Source organism: Anolis sagrei, chromosome 9, assembly GCF_037176765.1.
Source record: "Anolis sagrei isolate rAnoSag1 chromosome 9, rAnoSag1.mat, whole genome shotgun sequence".
NCBI classification, from domain to species: Eukaryota; Metazoa; Chordata; class Lepidosauria; order Squamata; family Dactyloidae; genus Anolis; species Anolis sagrei.
Genome location: NC_090029.1, coordinates 27,064,981 through 27,088,029, shown reverse-complemented (window position 1 = coordinate 27,088,029; position 23,049 = coordinate 27,064,981). Strand labels below are relative to the sequence as shown.

The window sequence follows — 23,049 nt, the reverse complement described above, 5'->3', positions numbered from 1 at the left end:
AATGGGGAATCTCATTCCATATCAAGCAGATGTCCTAACCACATGCACTCATAATGCTTGCCACAGAGAGCAGTCTTGTAGTAGCTACCTATACTTTAGAAGACATCATGTTTCACAACAGAATTCTAGTTAAGGAAGAAAATTCAAATGTAACACTTGTGCTCCATGTTAAAACTCACTACGTCTAGTGTTAACACATTGGCTACTACACTGAATAAAATCTGCAAAACATATAGTGAGAAAAAGACAAAGAGGATGTACCCACCTGTGTAGGAGAGTGGCCTGGTATTTGTGATCTGGCGAGCTTTCATCGCTTGCTGCTGTTTCTCTAGCGCTGCCAGCATGTCTCCCAGGTCTAACTGCACCGGGGTTTTACTTTTCTTCCCAGCTGCTTTGGAAACAGCTTCCTAGAGTAAAAAATAAATTCATTATATGGAATCACAAATATACAAACATAGCTGCACAGATAAAGAGAAACACAAGACTTTTTAAATGACTTGGTACATCTACTTTAATTACATTATATAGCCAGTCTATGACAGGCAAGGCATTGCACTTTCTCCAGAACCAAACCTTTGTAATTGTTGTATTGTTAATATGTTGTTTGTAATTGCCTTTTTGTAAATTGCCATTTTATATGTGTTGTACACCGCCATGAGTCGCCCTAAAGGGCTGAGAATGGCGGTTAACAAATGCATCAAATAAATAAATAAATAAATAAATAAATTATAGTCAGCTGCATTAAAATCACTACTGAGCGAAAGATAATGAGTTCAAAGCCAGCCCAGGTCAGAGTGAGCTTCCGACCATTTGTGTAGCTTGCTGATGACCTTTGCAGCCCGAAAAACAGTTGCATCTGTCAAGTAGGAAATTTTGGTACTGCTTATGCGGGGAGGCTAATTTAACTAATTTACGATGCCATAAAATCTCTGGCAAGCAAGCTAAAGAATGTGGAAGTACTCCATCAGTGTCACAAATGGACAGTGAAGTGGCAGCTCCCCTGGTGGCCAGAAAACCCTCTATATATGTTGTATGTCTATGGTATTGAATGTTTGCCATGTATACATTGTAATCCGCCCTGTGTCCCCTGCGGGGTGAGAAGGGCAGAATATAAATATTATAAATAAATAAACAAATAAAACCGTGAGCACCTTCTTTGAAGGCATCATTATATTTTCACAGATTAATATTACGTTCTCAAACAATACTGGGCTGTCGAAGGCTTTCATGGCTGGAATCACTGGGTTGCTGTGAGTTTTCTGGGCTGTACGACCACGTTCCAGAAGTATTTCCCCCTGATGTTTCGCCCATATTTATGGCAGGCATCCTCAGAGGTTGCAAGATACGTTGGAAATTTAACATGTGATGCTTATATATCTGTGGAATGTCCAGAGTTGGAAAAAAGAACTCTTTTCTACTTGAGGCATTGTTGCTTCCTGCCTGGGGGGAATCCGTTGTTGGAGGTGTTAGCTAGACCTGATTGATTCTTGTCTGGAATTCCCCTGTTTTTTGACTGTCCTGATTTTAGATGTTTTTTTAATACTGGTAGCCAGCTTTTGTTCATTTCCATGTTTTCCTCTGTTCTGTTGAAATTGTCCATATGCTTTGGATTTCAATTGCTTCTCTGTGTCGTCTGACATGGTGTTGTTAAGAGTGGTCCAGCTACAAGGCCATTAAATGCTAATCAAGGTGGCCAAATGCGACATTCACACTTGCCTTCAGCAGACAAAGAGTTCTTTCTCCCACCCTGGACATTATTCTACCTCACTTGCCTAGTTTCCAACAGATCGCACAACCTCTGAGGATGGCTTCCATAGATGTGGCGAAAACTCACAGCAACCCAATATTGGGGCGTCCTAACCCATGTAGTTTTTATATTCAGATATAGAAGATATTCAGTCTATTTCAGGACAGAGAGTCTCTCTTGTCAGCATAATATTTCATCTAGCTGTAAAGGAAGAGTGGAGAGGATCCATCAAGATCCTATTGCTGTATCCTGGCACTTTTCCAGTATCACACAGTGATGGGGAGGGAGAGCAAAATCCACTGGCCCAAACAGCCTATCAGTCCAGTGGCTAACTTCGTTCATGGCAATCACTTTTGCAATAATTTCTTCCTAGTGCAGTTCATTAACAGGATTCCAGCTACAGATAGCTAGGGCTGTACATAAGAAATCTAATACTGGAAAATATTTTACAACTTCAAACTTTTATCCTTGTTTGTTTGTTTGTTTACAAATTAGAAAAGTGCTATTTGGTAGGGTCATCTAGCAAAAGATTTTTGCTCTGTGACCTTGGATTGCCAAGTTGTCCATCTCTGACTAAAATAAACCATTCATCACAACTACCACATTATTGAGAACAGACCTGGAGTTTCCTCTGCTCCATGCTGATTTCTGAATACTCTTGAGCCGTAGCCAGTGCTGCCGCCAGGGCTTTCTTCTTTTGACTTTTTGCCCTTTTAGGAACAGAGGTGGTGATTGGAATTGGGGTCTGTACAATGTTGATTGGAGAGTTTTCAGGTAAACCGTCCAACTACAAACAACGTGGAAAAAGCATACAGATAAAAGGTGCTTGTGAGGCAAAGCCTAACCCATTATAAATCTGGTTTCTGCAGCTCACCCTGCTTCTTTGACTAGTCCAACCATAGTAACCCAAATTACATTAATTGAGGCATCAATAGGTTAAATGTGTTTGAATATTTACATAAAATTGTAATTTCAGATACGACTACTCAACTGTGATTAAACCATTGTTCTAACCTTCTTCAATGTAAATTATTATCCTTCCAATAATAATATAGAAAGTAAAATAATAAATGTAATCATAGTAATAATAATAATAATAATAGAGTAAAATACTGGAAATGTAATAATAGTAATAAAATAATAAATGTAATAATAATAATAATAATAATGTTAAATTATAAATATACTAATAATAATAGAGTAAAATAATAAATCTAACAATAGTAGAGTAAAATAATAAATGTAATAATAATAGAGTAAAATAATGGAATGTAATAATAACAGTAATAAAGAAAAATAATAAATGTAATAATACAGTAAAATAATAAATATAAAAAATAGAAATAAAAAAGAGTAAAATAATGTAATAATAATAATAATAAATTGAGTAAAATATTAAATGTAATAATTATAATCATCATCATAATAGAGTAAAATAATAAATAATCTTGACTTGAGTCTAAGCCGAGAGGGGCTTTTTCAGCCTTAAAAAAAGGACTGAAAAATTCGGCTTATACTCTAGTATATATGGTAAACCCAACATGTTTGTAATGAATTGACTGGCCAAATATTCCCATCCACTGAATTAGTTGATTATGAGATTTCATGGGGCTATAAAGGTAAGTCATGCTTATCTAAGGAAGAGCCAGTGTTGTGTGAGTTTGAATCCCTACTAGAAACCTATTAGAAGCTCTTGGCCAACTCACACTCATTCAGCCTTAGAGGAAGGCAATAAGTGATTCCCCTCAGGATCGCCTCGTTGGAAGAACCTGAAGGCACACAGCAACATCCTTATCTAAACCAGGACTGGGCCAAAACATTTTTCCATCTGAGATGATGTAGGTAACCCTTTTGGAACACTTGCTGAATATTAAAACTCTTTTTTGCATCACTGTTTGATGGAACAAAAACCTGAATGAAATAGACTAGCCTAAGGATGCAAGGCAGATTGACACAGAGTTCTTCCCTCCAACACTTTCCTACTAACTCCTACCATATGCTATAAAAGAGTGTGTCATTCTGCATAACAATGACATTGGCCCTGGAAACAACTAATGTTTAAGTTTTCAAATATATATATATTAGCAGAAATTAATTTCTGAAGACAGGTGATATTTTTTATAGTTATTTCATCTTCTGTAATCAATCTTCTTGTGATTATTTGCATAGAATCAATATTCCCTATAATTTGGCTTGAGTTGTTCAAAAGATGCAAATGTTACATCCAGAAAAGATCAATTGCAGGACCTCCAAAAATTATTCCCACTGAATACTAAAAAAACCCAGCCTATTTTACAGATTTTGTTTTGATCATGAGTGTATTTATAAATAGCATTGAAGTTCCATTCCTCAGCATTATTCATGCTTAACTCAGCCACACCTATTGCTTTTGAAATTTTAGTTGGCATCACACACATTTCAAATACCTAGCCTTAAGGCCTAGAAACTTGTTTTCTTCTTTCAAACTGGAACCAAAAATGTCTAGGAAATGTAAATATGCACAAGAACCCTGCATACAACTTTCAGTGTCTCCAGTCTTCTCGCACCAAGCTTCATCATTCATTATGAATATAATCTGCCAGAGCAGCCAAAAAAAAAAAACCCAGGTAATTATCCAAATCAGAAATTCATTGACATTTCAAGAGTCCTGTAGCATTTCTTACCACTTTGGGTGCGTTTTTCAGCTGCATGTTGCCACCTTTGGAATTGCCACTGTCACTATTTAACTCAGGAAATTCTTCTTCATCCTAAATAGTCAACAACAAGTCATGTAAATAGTAATTCAGGAAGCTTTAAAATACAAGGCATCACCTGAACTAGCAATCAGCAATGTCAGACTTGAATGGTTAAAGCAAACCATTTGTAATGAGATGTTAATTGTTCATTATGCTACAACTACTAATGTGAAGAAAATAATGACAGCAAGATGGCAAAGTACAATAATTCACAGAATTTGGTTTGAAAATATACTGTGATCAGTCTTACGTTTTATACTGGGAGACAAGTAGATATGAAGAACTAAATAATAATAATAAAGCAAGGAAAATAACAGTATTATAATTTTGAAAGACAATGATATTACACACTTAGAATCATAAAATTTGAAGAGACCACAAGGGCCATCCAGTCCAATCAAATGCCTGCAATGCAAAAACACATAGTCAAAGCACCCCAACAGATGGTCATCCAGCCTGTGCTTAAAAACTTCCAGAGAACGGAATGGCATGATCATTCAATTTTATGTTGTCACTAGCTAGCTATGACACACTCAGTTTCAGCAAGGCTTTAAGAAATCGCAATGATCATAAACAAAATGAACCACACAGTTACCTCAAAATATAAAGAGCCAGGACTCTGCTCTCTTTTGCTTGACTGGCTTGAGCTGACAGGTTTCTCGGGTTTCTTCTGCAAATTCTGTCTTCTTTCAGAAGATGTACTGTGTCCTCTACATCGAAAGGCAGGCTGCAAGTACATAGGACAAACAAACAAACATGGGTTGGTGCTTTTACAATAAAACTGTGAAAGCAGTGGCTATAAGTGAAGTTCTGAAAACAACAATGGGTTATCAAGGGCTCAAAGGACAAATATCCACTAGTACAATGATACTAGTACATTAAACATTATATTATGTACTATACAGTTCAGCAAAATGTAAAACTGTGTCATGTTGCTCAACCTAATGAGTTTCACAAAGCGGCAATAGTTTGATGATGAATTATAACAGCCTATTTGGAATCCACACTGATCCGTTGTACATAACATAATGTTAAATGACATTTAACATCTTTGTATCATTGTAGTAGTGGCTACTTGTCCTATAAGTGAAGTTCACAATACATGCTAATCATACTAAGGGATAACTGCCACTTTACGTTTCACTGCGTGATTACAGAAGGGAAAAAGAGACTTACACTGGAAGAATCTATTTATTTATTTTAAATTATAGGCAAAAATACACAAGCTACACCTGCAATTCTATTTTTAGAGATGTTTATACAAGGGAAAAAGCGTGTCTTAGTAATACAGTATATTATGTAGACACATCTCCATCCCAACCCATTTCATAAGATCTCTAAACAACTTACAACAACTTACAACAAATTCAGTCGAAATCATTTCAAAATTATAACAACATAAACTATTTAAATATTCTAAATACATTAAACAATTGAATGTTTTTTTTAAAGATAAAGTTAAAACAAATATTTTATGAAAATCTGAGTTTCAACTTGGGACCAGACTTGAAATGAATGACAATTAATTAGAATTCATCAGCATTAGAGAGCTAAATGAAGCAAGCTTAGCCTGAAGGATGAAGAGAAGACAGTAAGCTCCATTTAAGTACATAGACATGGACTGAAAATAATGCCGAGACATGGAATCAAGTTTACTAACATTTACATTTTAGCTGTAGGACTAAACAGATACAGCCCATATTCATGGATTCAGTATCATGGATTCAACCATGCATAGCTTGAAAATATGTTTTAAAATTCAAAAATGCAGAGCTTGGCTTTGCCATTTTACTACATTATACATAGCTGAACACCCATGGGGTTTGCTATCTACAATTCACCCACCAGCAAAACCAAACTGATGCAAATATATTAACCACATATATTTGCAATGAGTGTACTTCTATTTATCTTGGAATGCAATTTTATTTTTAAAAGCGCAAATTACATCCTTACATGGCCTTCAAATTATTTATAAGATTACCATATAGGCTGAAAAAGCCCCTTCAGCTTATACTCAAGTCAAAATTATTTATTATTTTACTCTGTTGTTGTTATTATTATTATTATTACATTTATTATTTTACTCTATTATTATTACATTTATGTTATTTTACTCTATTATTACTATTTTTTACGGCATTTATATGCCGCCCTTCTCACCCCGAAGGAGACTCAGAGCGGCTTACAAGATATATTTTCATACAATATATTATATTATTAGCATAGTACAATATCAGTATTATACATTACTATATTACACTATACCATTATATCGTAATATTATTAGTAATATTACATGTAATTTAAATATATAATTATAATTATATTATATTATTACTACTAGTATTATATTGTATTACATTATAATATAATTACAATTTTATTACATTTATTATTTTACTGTATTATTATTATTGCATTTATTATTTTACTTTATTATTATTGGAAGGATACGTAAGCACATTTTGAGAAAGATTAGACCAATGATTTAATCAGAGTTGTAGTCTTATTTTAAATGACAGTGTTATGTAAATATTCAAAAACATTTAACCTACTGATGCCTCAATTAATGTAATTTTATTGGTTTCTATTTCTACTTTGAAATTTACCAGTGGTTTCTGCATTTGCCACTCAAGTCAATACGTTTTCCCAGTTTTTTGTGGTAAAATTAGGTACCTCAGCTTATATTCGGGTCAGCTTATACTCAAATATATACAGTATGTTCCTATTCTGTACTGTTGTAGCTTGTTTTCATTCAGACAGTTTATTGACTGTATAACATTAAGAACAGGTGGATGCATATTTTCTCCTTTCCTCGCCATTTCTTTGTGTGTTGGTATAGACTATAAAGGAAAAGGGCAAGGACTAGTTTTTCTCATGGTCTTTCCGTTGTTTCAGGAGAAGAGCAGCTGAAAGAGCAGATGGATGCTTAAAATAAATAATACCTGTGAACCATTATGCTGCTCAGCTTGTCTCCCGCCTCTGGAGAAGGCTGGCGTTCTCTCCATCCATGGCTTTTTCTGAGTTGCTTGAGAGCTCACATTTGCCCAAGTGGCACCAGCTGAAAGAAGATGTTTAAGAAAATGTTTCATATGGGAAAGAAAACGAAATGTCAAGAAGAGATAAAATAATAAAGAAATATGGAAAGCCATACAGGTAAAGGAAAAACTCACTGCAAAATACATCTTAAAATATTTCTAAATGTTCATATCAGAAAGGTAACAAGGCACTGATGGTGGTCTACAAGCTTCCCAATCTAAAATGCATTCTTCAATACTAGCAAATACTAGTATTTGTTAGTATACTGTTCCATTTGCTTTCTACTAAACACGACTTGTTATGATCAAAGGCTATGCTATGATTAATATCCCACAAAAAAAATCTTTTGAAATTCTTTGATGCCCTCCATTTTATTTATTTATTTATTTATTTACTTTGCTTATATACCGCTGTATCTCAAGCCCGAAGGCGACTCACGGCGGTTCACAAACAGTAAAAACAGTAGAAACAGCAGTGGTTCCATACAACATATAACAAATTGACTTAACACATTATCCATAAATTACCAATAAGCAATTACAATGCACAATTATTACAAAAAACAACCGTACCCAATCTTCTCATCATCCAAGCATAGTCCAGGTTCGTCGTCCATTGTTCCATTCCTATGTTCCATTACCAGATTGCACTAAATTACTCAAACGCCTGCACAAACATCCAGGTCTTCACCTTTTTGCGGAATACCATTAGAGATGGTGCTAGTCTAATGTCCATAGGAAGGGCGTTCCACAGCCGAGGAGCCACCACCGAGAAGGCCCTATCTCTCGTCCCCGCCAGCCGAGCTTGAGAAGCCGGCGGGATCGAGAGCAGGGTCTCCCCGGAAGATCTCAAAGTCCTGGTGGTTTCATAGGCAGAGATGCGGTCAGATAGGTATCTTGGGCCGGAACCGTTTAGGGCTTTAAAGGCCAACGCCAGCACTTTGAATTCAGCCCGGTAGCAGATCGGTAGCCAGTGGAGTTGGCGCAACAGGGGGGTTGTATGCTCCCTGCGCTCCGCTCCTGTTAAAATCATGGCTGCCGAGCGTTGGACTAGTTGGAGCTTCCGAGCTGTCTTCAAAGGCAACCCCACGTAGAGAGCGTTGCAGTAGTCTAAACGGGATGTAACCAGAGCGTGGACTACCGTGGCCAAGTCAGACTTCCCAAGGTACGGGCGCAGCTGGCGCACAAGCTTTAGCTGTGCAAATGCTCCCCTGGTCACCGCCGAAACCTGGGGTTCCAGGCTCAGCGATGAGTCCAGGGTCACACCCAAGCTGCGAACCTGCGTCTTCAGGGGGAGTGTAACCCCATCCAACACAGGCTGTAACCCTATGCCCTGTTCGGCCTTGCGACTGACCAGGAGTACCTCTGTCTTGTCTGGATTCAGTTTCAATTTGTTTGCCCTCATCATTTTATAGTATATGTGGCAGGGGTCGGGAACCTTTGGCCCTCCAGGTGTGGTGGACTTCAACTCCCACAATTCCTTGAGGCTCGGCATTCGCCCCAAAGGCTTACCTTGGCCCAACGAGGTTTGTTTGGCTCTTTTTCATGGAGGACGGGCAGCAAAGGGGGAGAGACGAGCGTAACGTAGCTGTGCAGATGGCGAGGAAGGATGCGGAGCCCACAGACTGGCCTCGGAGGGAGAGAGCGGGCGGAAACCCCTGCGGGCAACGCGCCTCCTCGCCGCTTCGGCCCTTAGCAACCGCCCCGCATGGACCCCCTCCCTAGCTATAGCCCTTTCCCTCCAGCCTTCGCCTTCCCTTTTCCCTGACAAGCTCTGCACGACGTCACTCAGCCGGCGTCGTTGCTAGGGAGGGGGTCCATGCGGGTCCACAATTCCCTCAAGGAATTGTGGGAGTTGAAGTCCACCACACCTGGAGGGCCAAAGGTTCCCCATGCCTGATATGTGGGATAAGATAGACCAATCCTTCTAAAATGTTCAAGATCACATTAACAACAAAGATATTAGCAACAAAGACAAGATATTTAGGAGAATTTGAAAAGAGTTTTAAGCTTCACAAGCAATGTGATGGATCACTGCCTCGTGAAAATATATAGGTGACCCGTTAAAATCATGGAAATGTATTCACTATTTCTATCCTGTTTGTAGGAGCCCCCAACGGTGCAATAGGTTAAACCCTTGTGCTGGAAGGACTGCTGACTGAAAGGTCAGTGGTTGAAATCCAGGGAGCGGGGTGAGCTCCCGTCTGTCACCTCCAGCTTCCCATGCAGGGACATGAGGACTTTAAGATCATCTGGGGAGGCCCTGCTCTCGGTCCCGCCTTCATCATAAGTACATCTGGCGGGGGCGAGAGACAGGGCCTTCTCAGTGGTGGCCCCTCCCTAAGGAGATGGCTTCTTCGCTCCGAAATTTCGGGAAAAAAACCTCAAGACATGGCTGTTCGAGCAAGCATTTGCATATGTGGCGTAACGGACATAGGAAAATGGATGAGACAGGACAATGTTTTAATTGAGGATTTATTAACTTACGTTTTATTGCTGTTGTTATGATTATATTGATGTTAATGTTTTTAAATTGTACTTGTGCTTTTGTGGCATTGAATTTTGCCTTGTAAACCGCCTCGAGTCACCGGAAGGCTGAGAGGGGTGGTATACAAATACAGTAAATAAATAAATAAATAAATAAATAAATAAATAAATAAGAGAAACCTGCCATGTAAACTGCCTCGAGTTGCCAAAAGGCTGAGAGGGGCGGTATACAAATACAGTAAATAAATAAATAGATAAATAAGAAAAGCCTCCCACAGGATGGTAAAACATCCGGGCGTCCCTTAGACAATGTCCTTGCAAACAGCCAATTATCTCACCCCAGAAGCAACTTGCAGTTTCTCAAGTCGATCCAGACACACACACACAAAATTCCTTTTTGTATCAGAGTTTCATTACATCAAGCAGAAACAGAACCAAATGGTTACCATGCAACAAAGAGAAATGAAACCGAGGAAAAGACAAGCTAATCTTCAATTAAATTTATATTCTTGACCAATTAATATAGAAACTTTACCTGGATGTACTGAAGGTTCCAAGATCTGAAAATGAAAAAAAAAAGTTGGAAGGATTATTTTTAAACGTTGCTTATTTTGTGCCATCTTCAATGCTTAATATTTCAGGACTGACTTCTCTTTTCCAGCCACGTTTACCTACATTTCCTGCAGCAGATTCAGCACTCCTTGAGGTCACAGCAGCAGCCTGGTTACTGTGTTTGGGACTGCAATAGCCACTGTCGCTGTCAATGTCCGCTTCACTAGCCCCTTGCTCGCTAGAAGATTCGGCAGGATGGGAGGACCGACGGCGCCTAGTTTTTGGTTTCCAGTGCATGTTGCTCATGCTCTCAGACAGTGATTTGCTTGCTATCTCTGAGGGAAAGTCTGAAAGGCAACAGTTAAAGGATTGTTGCAATATAATGCAATATAATGCTCATAATAATAATATGATATTATAAATATATATTTATATTACATGTAATATGGCTAATAATATTACAATATAATGGTATAGTACAATATAGTAATATTTAATACTGATATTGTACTATGCTAATAATATAATATATTGTATGTATATATTTATATTACATGTAATATTGCTAATATTTAATACTGATATTGTACTATCCTAATAATACAATATATTGTATGTATATATATCTTGTAAGCCGCTCCAAGTCCCCTTTGGGGTTAGAAGGGCGGCATATAAATGTCGTAAATAAATAAATAAATAAATAAATATTAAATAAATATTGAGAAACCATTGCACTTGAACTAATTTGAAATATTTTATTCCAAAATGGTCACAATAGTACCAGCCTTAGCAGTCACCCTAGATGACTACCTAAGGCAACCCTTTGCAAAAGACCCTTTTTGCAGGATCAAATGAGAGGAATTTGCCTTTCCAGCTGCTACTCTGATATCTGAGACTCTAGAACAGGGATTGTTAACCAGGGTTCCCTGTAAAATCCAGGTTTCCATGAGAGGATGCTAGAGATTATGAAAAATATTTTGAAAATAAGCTTTAAACCCCATTTTGAAAATATTCCATTGTATTCTTATCCACATTTCATTCACCCACTGAACATAAGTAGGCTGAGCTGTTTGGAAAATACGTTCATTTTATTAAGCATATTTAAAATGGATTCACAAACTGATGGGTCTTCAATATGTTGTCAAAGGCCTTCATGGCCAGAATTACTGGGTTGCTGTGAGTTTTTTGGGCTATATGTCCATATTCCAGAAGCATTATCTCCTGACATTTCTCCCACATCTATGGCAGGCATCCTCAGAGGTTATGAGGTCTGTTGGAAACTAGGAAAATTGGGTTTATATATCTATGGAATGTCCAGGATGTCATGGTAGTTGTTAAGTGTGATCATGAAAATGAACAAACTCTGGCTACCAGTATTAAAAAAAACCTCTAAAATCAGGACAGTAAATAAAAAGCAACACTCAAAAAACAGGGGAATTTCAGACAGACAAGAGTTTTTTTCCCCACTTGCTTAGTTTCCAACAGACCTCACAACCCTGTGAGGATGCTTGCCATAGATGTGGGTGAAACGTCAGGAGAGAATGCTTCTGGAACATGGACATACAGTCTGGAAAACTCACAGCAACCCATGTAAGTAACTGTTTTTCATATGAAGTTGTCATTCATGATTATGGTCATAAGACTAAAGATATTCTAAAGAAAGAATCGAATTGAGATGTTTGTGTGAAAGAGAAATTCATGGGTTGAGAAAAGGGGATAGAGATATGGACAAAATGTCATAATATTGCCATTGTAAGTTTGCACAAGGTCTGGGATGCATCAGTGAGGAGGCAGTTTTAGCCCAGTTTCAGAACGGGAACATTTATAGTATTTCTGTTGCATTTCTTCACACTGAGCTATTTCAACCAATTGCAGCTTATGCTACAACCTTCTTTAGCGAACATAGAAACATGCCAGTGCCGTACCTGTTTGTTGACAAGCATCTACCAACAATACAATTTTCGGTCTGGTCTCAGGGCCGGATGCACAAGTCTCTTTCTGGGTAGCAACACTTTTCACTGGAGGCCTTTTGCTTTTTATGTGGGTCTGCAAAGGCTGTTGCTGCTTTAAAAAGATTAGCAGACCAAAGAGATTAGCTGGTCAGGCAATGGAGATGATTTACACAAGACAATGTTTGAGTACTGAAAAGGTTCCTTCCAGATGTACTCTTTCATTTAGTAGATATTTTTGCAACACCGTTATAGAGCATAACTGGTTTGAATCTAGGAATAATGTCTAACTTCAGATCTGTACTTTAGTACAGATAGAAACAAATTAAAAATTCACCAATCCTGGGATAATGGAAGAAAGTAAAGAGGGTAGAAGAAATTTAACAAACTGATTATTATAAATAATAATATGTTATGGTATTGTGTATATGTGTGTGTGTGTGTGTATATATATATATATATAATGGTATAGTACAATATAGTAATATATAATACTGATATTGTCCTATGCTAATAATATAATATATTGTAAGCCGCTCTGTGTCTCCTTTGGGGTGAGAAGGGCGGCATATAAATGCCATAAATAAATAAATAAATAAACTGACTGCTTTTACTTATATCTCAAGGAACAGATAGGCCTTTTAGCACAATAGCATCTATTGAGTTTTTTTTAATCAAGCGTACATTCAAACAGTGTGTGATAAAGGATCATTTTAACTGTTTTACTATATTTATATACTACCTTGGGGACCCAGTGATGCTCAGGTTACTTGAGAATGGCATTGTTTATTTTGGGAAATTTGGTAGTATCTCTGGATGCAGGGTGAACTACAACTCCCGTGCAGGCAGGTCACCCCCGCCACCCACCGCAAAAAAAACCCCTCCTCTCCAGTATGTTATGTTGGTCTGGGTTATTTGAAAAAGGTACTGCCTGTTTTGGGGTGTCTCCTGTTCAGTTGTCGATCAATTTCTGTTTGCTGTGTGCCATAGGAATGGGTAGGAAAGTGAGGGGCAGTGGGCGGGGTCATGCAAATTTGAAGAGAGAGAGAGACACCCTGGGATATCCATTCTGGAGAAAAAACAGAACATCTAGGAAGAAATGGTCCCCAAATGAAAGCATTCCTTGGATGGTTGATGTTTGGGGAGGACACTGCAGGGGTTAAGTGAGGGGCAGTGGGCGGGTCATGCAAATTTGGAGAGAGAGGAACCTTGGGATATCCATTCTGCAGAAAAAAACAGAACATCTAGAAAGAAATGGTCCCCAAATGAAAGCATTCCTTTGGTGGTTGATGTTTGGGGAGGACACTGCAGGGGTTGGGCTACATGTTCATGGTGGTCACTACAACAAAAAACTTTATTACGTCATTGACCAGCACAAAGCGAGGCACAAGCGCCCTGGGAGGGGAGGGATAACTCCCCAATGAAGCAGTTATTTAAAAGTAGATTAGAAAACAGTTTAAAATTACATTTTAAAACACAGGTTATTGTAACAGGTATGGAACCAAGGGGGGGGGGGAGATTGATAGGAGGGGTAAAAACACTGGGGGGGAGCACTAAAGGGGAAGGGAGTGGCACATTGCAAGTCTAGTAGCATTTCAGCTGTAATATGTTGCTCTAACTACATTTCCAATAGGGTGTTGCCTTGTGGAGCCAATCATCATCCGTCTAATTTTAAGTGCTGCAGTATAAAACTTAGCAACACTGTAAGTTATTGTAGTGTTAGAGTCCGAAAACAGCAGGGTGGAATAATATTTTTCACTACGCCCTGGTGTTCACAATAACCTGCAATGTCAGTGGAGGGAGTGCCTTTGGAGGCTTCTCAACACTTTGAACTATAGCCTGTTTGTGGAGGAGGGAGGCTGTCTGTGTAAATGGACACCTCCACCACATACACGCATACACATATTTTCACTTTAATTATGTGTCTATAGATATAGATAGATATATTGCATGGAATTGTACTTCTAATATCATTACGAGAATAAGGTTGACTGTGTTTTTTATTAAGCATTCATTCGGTGTGTGAAAAGGGACCATTTTAACTGGTATAACAGCTTTACTATACTTACATAATGTATAGAATTGTGGGCAGAACAAAAGACAACCTGGCAAAATGGCACTACCTAAAAGAATCCCACACCTTTTGTGACTGTACAGCAGAACAGACAACTCCGCATCTGTATGCTTGTCCACTATGCCCTGCCTCATGTACAGAGGAAGAATTGTTGGAGGCTAAAGATAATGCCATTGCTGTTGCCCATTTTTGGTCAAAAGATATTTAGCCACCTGCGCTCCTTCTATTTTTATCGGTTTTATACTAATTTATGCAATGCTTTTGATACGAAATAAAATTTTAAAAAATGTATAGAATTGTACTTCTAATATGGTTTACTGTGTTTTCTTAGATAGTCATTAAATACATATGTTAAAATAAAAATGTTAAATGCACATCTGGGAGTGTGTGTCATCTCTTCTGATCCACATGAGCTTGAGACAAAAATATTAATTTCTGCACCAAGGTTGAATAAATGTTTTTAAACTGCAAAATAATGAACACACAACTCTACAACAAAACATTAGAAGTATTAGAATTGAATAATTTTAAATGTAATTATGACTGTTATGTGTATAATGCATTCCAAGCAATTCAATTATGCAGACAATAAGATACAATCTTGTTTCCGGCCGCACGTATATAAAGCCTGAATAGCTAGGGAGCAACTTATGTTGTAAATATTTCAACACTTAGCAACTTTAATTGGAACATAAAAACATGGTTGACAAGCAGAAATTACAGGTTCATAATCAAGTTTTCCAGGCTAGAAAACCAGTTCTGCTGAAGCAGAAAGCTCTGGTAAAACCTGGTATCTTTAAATTGTGAAAAAACTTTTTTGCCTATAGGATATTTGTGCAGATAAACCAGGCATGGGCAAACACCGATCCTCCAGGTGTTTTAGATTTCAATTCCCACAATTACTAATAGTCGGTAAACTGGCTGGGATTTCTGGGAGCTGAAGTCCAAAATACTTGAAGGGCTGAAGTCTGCCCATGCCTGAGGATAAACTGTACATCTAAACTATTCAGATAATGATTTTAGCTTTTAGGGAACCCTGGCACCACAGAATTATTGTGACAAAATCAATCAAGCACAAGCATATTCTTAGTGAAAAGAGTGTGTGTTATCCCTCAAAGTTCAGAGGAAGTGACCATTTAAAAATATACAATACACCTGCCAATACTTTCAAGCAATTAGCAAAGAAAGAGACCTGGAATTATGAGAAGATGCTTAAAATACCATTTCACTGTGGCATTTATGCATTAGTAGAGTACTGCCAAAAGTAGAACTGTGACTATCTAATACAGTGGTACCCAACCTGTGGTCCATGGAAAACCAGTGATCAGGAAGAACAAAAATATGGTCTCACCATTACTACACCATTGCCTCGACACCACGCAGCAACAAGAGCGACTGGTCTCCCAAAACCCTCTTATAGTGCTGAGGCAACAAGGATGTCGGCAGGGGAGAGGCTAACTACCCACAAAAGATTACTACTACCACATCAGCTCTCAATTACTGAATTTGTTTTTCTGTGTACAAGCAGATGGCGACTACTGGATTGCATACCTTCTGTATCAGAAACAAGAGCTGATGTGATCAATCCAATGTAATTTTCAGAACCAGCACCCTAAATAACCAAACTGAATCTAAAGTTCTGGTACTAATGTTGGAGAGTAGTCCCTGGTCAAAAAAAGGTTGGGAACAACCAATCTAATATCATCTAATAAGGATAATAATCATTTGATCAGTGGTTCTCAATCTGTGGGTCCCCAGAAATCCTAACAGTTGCTAAACTGGGTAGGATTTCTGGGAGTTATAGGTCAAAACACCTGGGGACCCACAGGTTGAGGACCACTGCACTAGAGAGAGACAGTGGGAAGTTCATATATTTTTGTATGTGTTTTGTTATTTTTAATAGTCACTTAATTGCATTTGCATCTTTCAGTGATTTAAAAAAATCACTTCCTTGTTTTAAATATTACCTTTAAAATAAAATAAAACACACAGCTCTTTCTCAGTGCATCTCACCTCCCCAAAGCATAAATATGTTGTATAGAAAAGTATTACCATGAGGTCATGCTTTAAAACACACCCAACAGACATGGAGAAGATGTGTTAAATGCAACAGACTTATTATTGGTACAAAACATAGGTTCCAGATGCTTCTGTTTTTGAAAAACAAAACTATTTTCCCAAAATATTTCCATTGCAATCCTACCAAAATAGAAAACTTGAATAGCCATAAAATGTATTTCAGTAATCTACAAGCTTACTTTTTGCACAATTGATCCTCTGCTGGCACTTCTACTCCGTTGGCTACACATTGGAAATACTTGATTTGGCTGAGTTGGACGATCTGTGCATTCTGTTGCAACTGTATTCATGGCACTTGCTGTCTGAAAAGGTGCAGAGTAGGGTGCTGGAAAGGGATGATAGAAACCCATGACTTGAGCACATGGTGCTGGCATCAGCTGGTAGTATGTGTACTCAGTAGACACAGGAGGCTGAGCAGAAATAATGGGATAAGCAAGGTACGGGCCAGTAGGATTTGGATTTGGTTGTTGCCATCTGATGTCATTATTATAGAGTGGAAGTTGTCTGAAAAACAAAAAAGGGAATGGTAGGATTGTCAAAATGTTACATCTGCAATAGTCTATCTGCAATCAGCAAACTATTTTGTAAACATTCACCCAAAAAATTATTCTCAAGTTCAAATGGGTTTGTTGTTCTAAACTGCAGAAGCAGTCACTGGGCTATTAGTGAATATGTATCTGATTTGTTATACAGGCTATAAATCTGCCTGATTTATTATACAGGCAGATAATAACAAAGGACTAAAAATTACACATGTACAAATTTATACATTAAGCAATACCTGGAACATATTGTTTTAGAAGTTAAGTCACAGCTCTATGTTCAGTGCAGATAAGAGTAGATTCTGACTGTCAATATGTTCCTAGCACATTAGATTAATATTCAGGATGGAAAGGCAAATAATAAATATTGATATAGGTAGGATGTGACTGAGAAGCAACAGAATTCATTTCTCTGGCAGATATAGAACCTGAAGAATGAACTCAAAGGAAAATCCGGACCCTAACCCTCTTTTAAAAAAGAAGGCAGCGACTATTAAATGGCAAAAACAAACTAGAAAGAAGCCCCTTCCATAACTATTCTGTTTAACTGACATGCAATCCTATACCTAGATCCAGTACAATTCATTACCAAGAAAGCCCCCTACACCAAAGTTTAATGCTGTCTTCCTATTATATTAGGGCCCTTAGAAAATCTGATTTATGTACTTCAAAAATCAAAGCAACCCCCAATCAAAAATTCTAATCCTATAAAGAGATAGAATCCTCATTTTACCCATATGATATAATTATTACCTATTGGACTGGTTTTCCTGAACAAATGGGTAGCAAGTAATCAGGTAGCTGGGAATAGGAGCTGCTTCCATGCCATTAACACCTCCATTTTCATTAGGCAGCGCCATAGGCATCATAAGTGAATCTGGACCCTTCTTCTGAGGAATGAATGGTTCTACTTCAGCAGACAGCTTCACATTCTTAAGTGGGAGAGAAAAAAAACACACTTTATCAACATGGTAGCAAACACTTTAGAAACTGTTAGTGCCTAAATGTATCATTACTGTTTTGGAGATTTTAACAACAACAACATGATCTTGTTTTCTGTGTACAAATCTTGTTGTATATAACAACAACAACAACAACAACAACTTATTTATAGACCACCCTATCTCCCCAAATGGACTCAGGGTGGTTTCCGACACATATGGCAAACATTCAGTGCCAAAAAGGGGAAAAAATACAGACAAATTACATAAGGACAAATCATTTTAAACAATATAAAAGCAACATAATGCTAAATTTAATAACAGACAAAATAACAGACCATAAGAACTTAAATAACATATACAAGTAAAAATTAATACAAATTTGACATTAAATACACACAACTAAGAACAGTGGCTAAAATAATATAGTATTATTGACTTGCATTTGAGCAGCACTAAGCAAAATTAACTGCTCCAGACAGAATTCAGGAAATGCTAGTCATTTCCTTTAGCACAACAAGATTATGATCTTAAGATTTAACTACTAACATTACCCAGCATTTGCTTCAATTTTGATAATGTCCTTAGCACTTGCATGAGTATTAGTACTTTCAGTATTAATACTTTGATAAGACTCTTGATATGGTTTTAATCCCTGCTCAGCCATGGAAATCCACTTGGTGATCTTGCGCTAGACATACTCTCTCAGCCTCAGAGGAAGCAAAAGGAAACTCCCTCTGAACAAAATCGTGGCAAGAAAAACATTTGATAGATTTGCCATATGACTTTAAGGCACACAACACATATATTGCTTGTGGATTAATAACACTGAATTGTTGTTGTTTTTTTCTTTGCTTGTGATTTTAAGACGTAAACAATTGCAAAGCTTTTCCTACCAGGGAAACAGAGTAATGGAAAGCGCTTCCACTTTAATATTTACTGCTGTTGGAAGGAGAACAGGGAGTTTAAAGGAGTAGCTTGACAAAATAATCACAGATTTCTTTGGACACAATCCAAAAATAAATCATGATAGCTAAGCCACTGATCAAAGTTCTGTCATGTGTATAATAGTACAAATGGTTGAAAATGGGTATTTTAATTAGGCCTTAATAACTAATCTTATAAGAATAATTTTAAAGTATGACCCTTCCCTATATGGAAAGATGATTTTCTGGATGACGACACAACCTAATTGCACAAGACCTGTTAATATGAAAATAATGGTTGTGATCTTCCCTTCTAATTTCATGCACACATATACACAGTTTACACATTATTTTCTGGGGTTTGCCTCCACAATGTTGTTCCCCAGCCAACTGGGAAAGGGCACGAATACACAAACATACACATTTGAGCCATATATGGTGGTTCCTATGGCTAAAAGGTTTTATTAAAGGTGAATTGACACCATTCTAGGTCATTACAACATATGCAATGCATAATGTCATCTAAAAATTTAGAATCTGACATTGTGTGAAGTAGTACTTCTTTTCAAATATCCAACCATTCAGCTTTAGTGCACAACACTTTATGCTAATTGTGTGTTTGAGAGAGAAACTTCTGTCTATCCATGCCTTGATGTCTGAATCAAATTTAATAAAAAGGACTAACGTACGCAGTCTTTAGTAAGTGTCACAGTTATACTACTACAATCAAGAGTCCGATGCTAAAGTAAGGCCATACTAAATGTACTAAAGTAAGGTTGACTTAGTCCAAAATGAAAATCAACACAAATATTACAACATATGCAGCCTATACACAATATTGCTCGCAGTGGTTCCCCAACCCTTTGGTCCTCCAGGTGGTCCTCTGTGGAACGCCCTTCCCATGGACGTTAGATCAGCCCCTTCGTTAATGGTGTTTCGTAGAAAACTAAAAACCTGGCTGTTTGAACAGGCGTTCGGATAAACAGTGCAATGTACACGACGAATATAGGATATAGGAATATAGGAATGGAACTATGGATGACGAATTTGGATCACGATTTGTTAATGTGTTGGTATTGATGTGTTATTACCATGTATACTATGTTGTTAATGGTTTTTTTAAATTTTGTATGTTGTTGGATTGACTTTTTGCTCTTGTTGTGAACCGCGTTGAGTCGCCTACGGGCTGAGAAACTGCGGTATACAAGCAAAGTAAATAAATAAATAAATTTTGGACTTCAGTTCCCACAATTCCTAACAGCTGGTCACCTGGCTGGGATTTATGGGACTTGAAGTCCAAAACAACTTCATCTGGGAACCACTGCATCTGAAGTAAACAGCCTTCAAAAACTAAAACAAAACTGTAGCTTCCAAATTCAGAGCCACATAAGGAGAGGGAGAGAGCACAATTCCAGGACTGACTATGACTCGTTTGCATAACAGTAAACTACAATTCTTCATTATGTGCAAATTCTAACATTCTTGTGTTTATGTTGAATTTCTTTGCTTTTGAGTTGAACACCTGCTTTCAATGCAGCTTGCAAGTAATATTCTTTTGTCTGCCTATGGTCCCCTCTCCTGAAAGTGTTTAGATTGCAGGGAATTTTTTTTTGTTTTAGCTGGGTTTCTATGAAATGCTATGGATGACTGAAGGCGCTACGTTAAAACAGGTAACAATAACAACTTACGGTACATATTATATTTTTTATGAGAAGTATTTCCTTTGAAATCACAGGATTATAATATTTAAGTAGCTTTCATTTTACTGTTATAAAATGTATGCGGAAGCTCATTATATATGTTTCTCTCCAACAATTACAATTCTTCCAACCCATTGTGTATAAAGGCATCTTTGTTTTCTATATAAAAGCCAGTGTATTCCTTAGCAGCTGCAAAGAGAGAAGATGGCACTAGCAGGAACAGACTGGTAAACTTAGCTACTGTGTTTAATCTTTAAAATCACAATATACAAAAAAAAAAAACTTCTATCGGACATTCATTATTACCCGTTAAAACAGACCCCATGCTGTCCTTTAGTAGAGCTCTATTTGCTGCCAAAGGCGCCTTGTATCATTAACATAAGGCAAATGCATACATATTATGTTTCAAATAAAGAATAAAGCTGAGATTGATTATCGCTAAATGGTGGAAAAAGGAAGCTCGCTATAAATGTGACTTTTTCTCTCTAGGCAACTTATAAAATATTTCTCATTTTTTAAAATTGAAAGCCTTCTGGAAGCAAGCAGACAAGTAGTCATACTATGACTATTTAAAGAGTAGCTTTGTAAACACACAAACAGCTGTGACTATAGTTAGAAAACTCGAAGCAATGTAGTCTTAAGGTATGGGGGAAATGCTAGCTAACATAAATTAGTGGGAACATTCAGTGCAAATTTATTTAAAATTCTAATTATGTGATGGGTAAGAATACTATTTGATCAATATATAAAGGGGAACATTTTCTGGAATGTATGATGTCATTAAAACATATGCATAACGTTGTGTGTTTCCTGGAAAATGAGGCATTTCCTAAAATCTATTCCACTCTTCAAATGCATTGTTTCACAACAGTAAATTAGCAACACAATGAATTAATAGTAACTAGAGGGCAAGAATAGAGTAAAAATACAAAAAAAAATTCAAATAACTTAATCCAGAACTCTTAGCTTTCTACAAACAACATTGTAGAGATGAATTCATTCATTTTTTTTCCAAATTATAATCCGGCCCTCCAACAGTTTGAGGGACTGTGACCTGGTCCTCTGTTTAAAAAGTTTGAGGACCCCTGGGTTAAACCCTTGTGCCAGCTGGACTGCTGTTCTGAAGGTTGCCGGTTCGAATCCGCGAGACGGAGTGAGCTCCTGTCTATCAGTTCTAGCTTGCAGGGACATGAGAGAAGCCTCCCAGCAGGATGGTAACACATCCTGGCATCCCTTGGTCAACGTCTCTGTAGACAGCCAATTCTCACACACCAGAAGTGACTTGCAGTATGTTCTCAAGTCACTTCTGACATGATACAAAAAATGATCATGAAAGATAAAACTAATATGAACTGTAATCCAACAATATCTGGAGTTCTTCTAATCTAAGACTGGACAGTGAGGCAATGAAAATGTTTGATAATCTCACATTTAGGAAAATTAAAAGGGCTGTTTCTACAGGGCATGCAAACTAAGGGATTTCTGATCAGAAAGGAAAAGCAGGATATTGAAAAGCTTCTACTCCTATAGATTTTATACTGGTAATAAGCTTACTTGATAATATCTAAAATTCAGCATACAATGGACACAAATAAGACAAATGGTTTTATAATCAGTCTCATTGATATGACATTTTTGACAGCTGGCAATACTAGCAACTAAAAGAAAGACTATTCTTGATACACAACGTCTAACTGGCTTTTATCAGAGTCTAAACCTGTGAGTTCCAGTACAAAGTATTCTCACTGTCGACTTCAAAGCATGCATGTTCCTATATCAAATATAAAACGGTTTGTTCACATGAACACCTACTCAAAATTCCCCTACTAATCTCCTGCTCCCACACTATGATGTTGTAATTTCTATCAAAACACTGAACTTCTAAGAAGCCTCCCTATCTAAGTCACATTGACCATGAAAACAACAGCAAAAACATAGTGGAAATAAATTAACAACATAAGCCACTAAGAAAGGACTGAAAGTTTTACATCCTACTGTGAAGTTTGTACTATGAAAGTGATAATGTTGTTGAAATACAAAGCTAATTCTGATCAAAATCAATGCTCTGTGTGTGTGTGTGCATCCCTGTGTCACCTGTTGACTTATGGCAACCCCATGAACTTCACAGGGTTTCTTAGGCAAGGGATACTCAGGATTAGCACCATTCCTTTGGCTCAATAATTCCCAAAATGCTTTGGATGTTTCTGAACTAGGGTGCAGTAGGTGGAATGAAGAAACACATGTACTTTAGGAACTAAAGAGAATTACAGCAATGG

General features: G+C 37.4%; 1 protein-coding gene across 3 annotated transcripts in view; it reads right to left on the bottom strand.

Annotated features, from left to right (window-relative positions):
* SECISBP2L (SECIS binding protein 2 like) overlaps positions 1–23,049 on the bottom strand; it is a 47,804-nt gene that overhangs the window by 15,009 nt on the left and 9,746 nt on the right. For 2 of the 3 annotated variants that reach the window (XM_060755310.2, XM_060755308.2), the window contains 10 exons: positions 17,960–18,138; positions 16,844–17,168; positions 12,488–12,626; positions 10,686–10,909; positions 10,546–10,570; positions 7,431–7,546; positions 5,078–5,209; positions 4,411–4,494; positions 2,367–2,534; positions 266–407 (listed from right to left, as the gene is read on the bottom strand). In XM_060755310.2, coding sequence (XP_060611293.2) covers positions 266–407; positions 2,367–2,534; positions 4,411–4,494; positions 5,078–5,209; positions 7,431–7,546; positions 10,546–10,570; positions 10,686–10,909; positions 12,488–12,626; positions 16,844–17,168; positions 17,960–18,075 — 1,471 coding nt within the window. In that variant the 5' untranslated portion in view covers positions 18,076–18,138. The remainder of the gene's footprint in view (positions 1–265; positions 408–2,366; positions 2,535–4,410; positions 4,495–5,077; positions 5,210–7,430; positions 7,547–10,545; positions 10,571–10,685; positions 10,910–12,487; positions 12,627–16,843; positions 17,169–17,959; positions 18,139–23,049) is intronic. The other variant, XM_060755309.2, reaches the window with a different exon arrangement.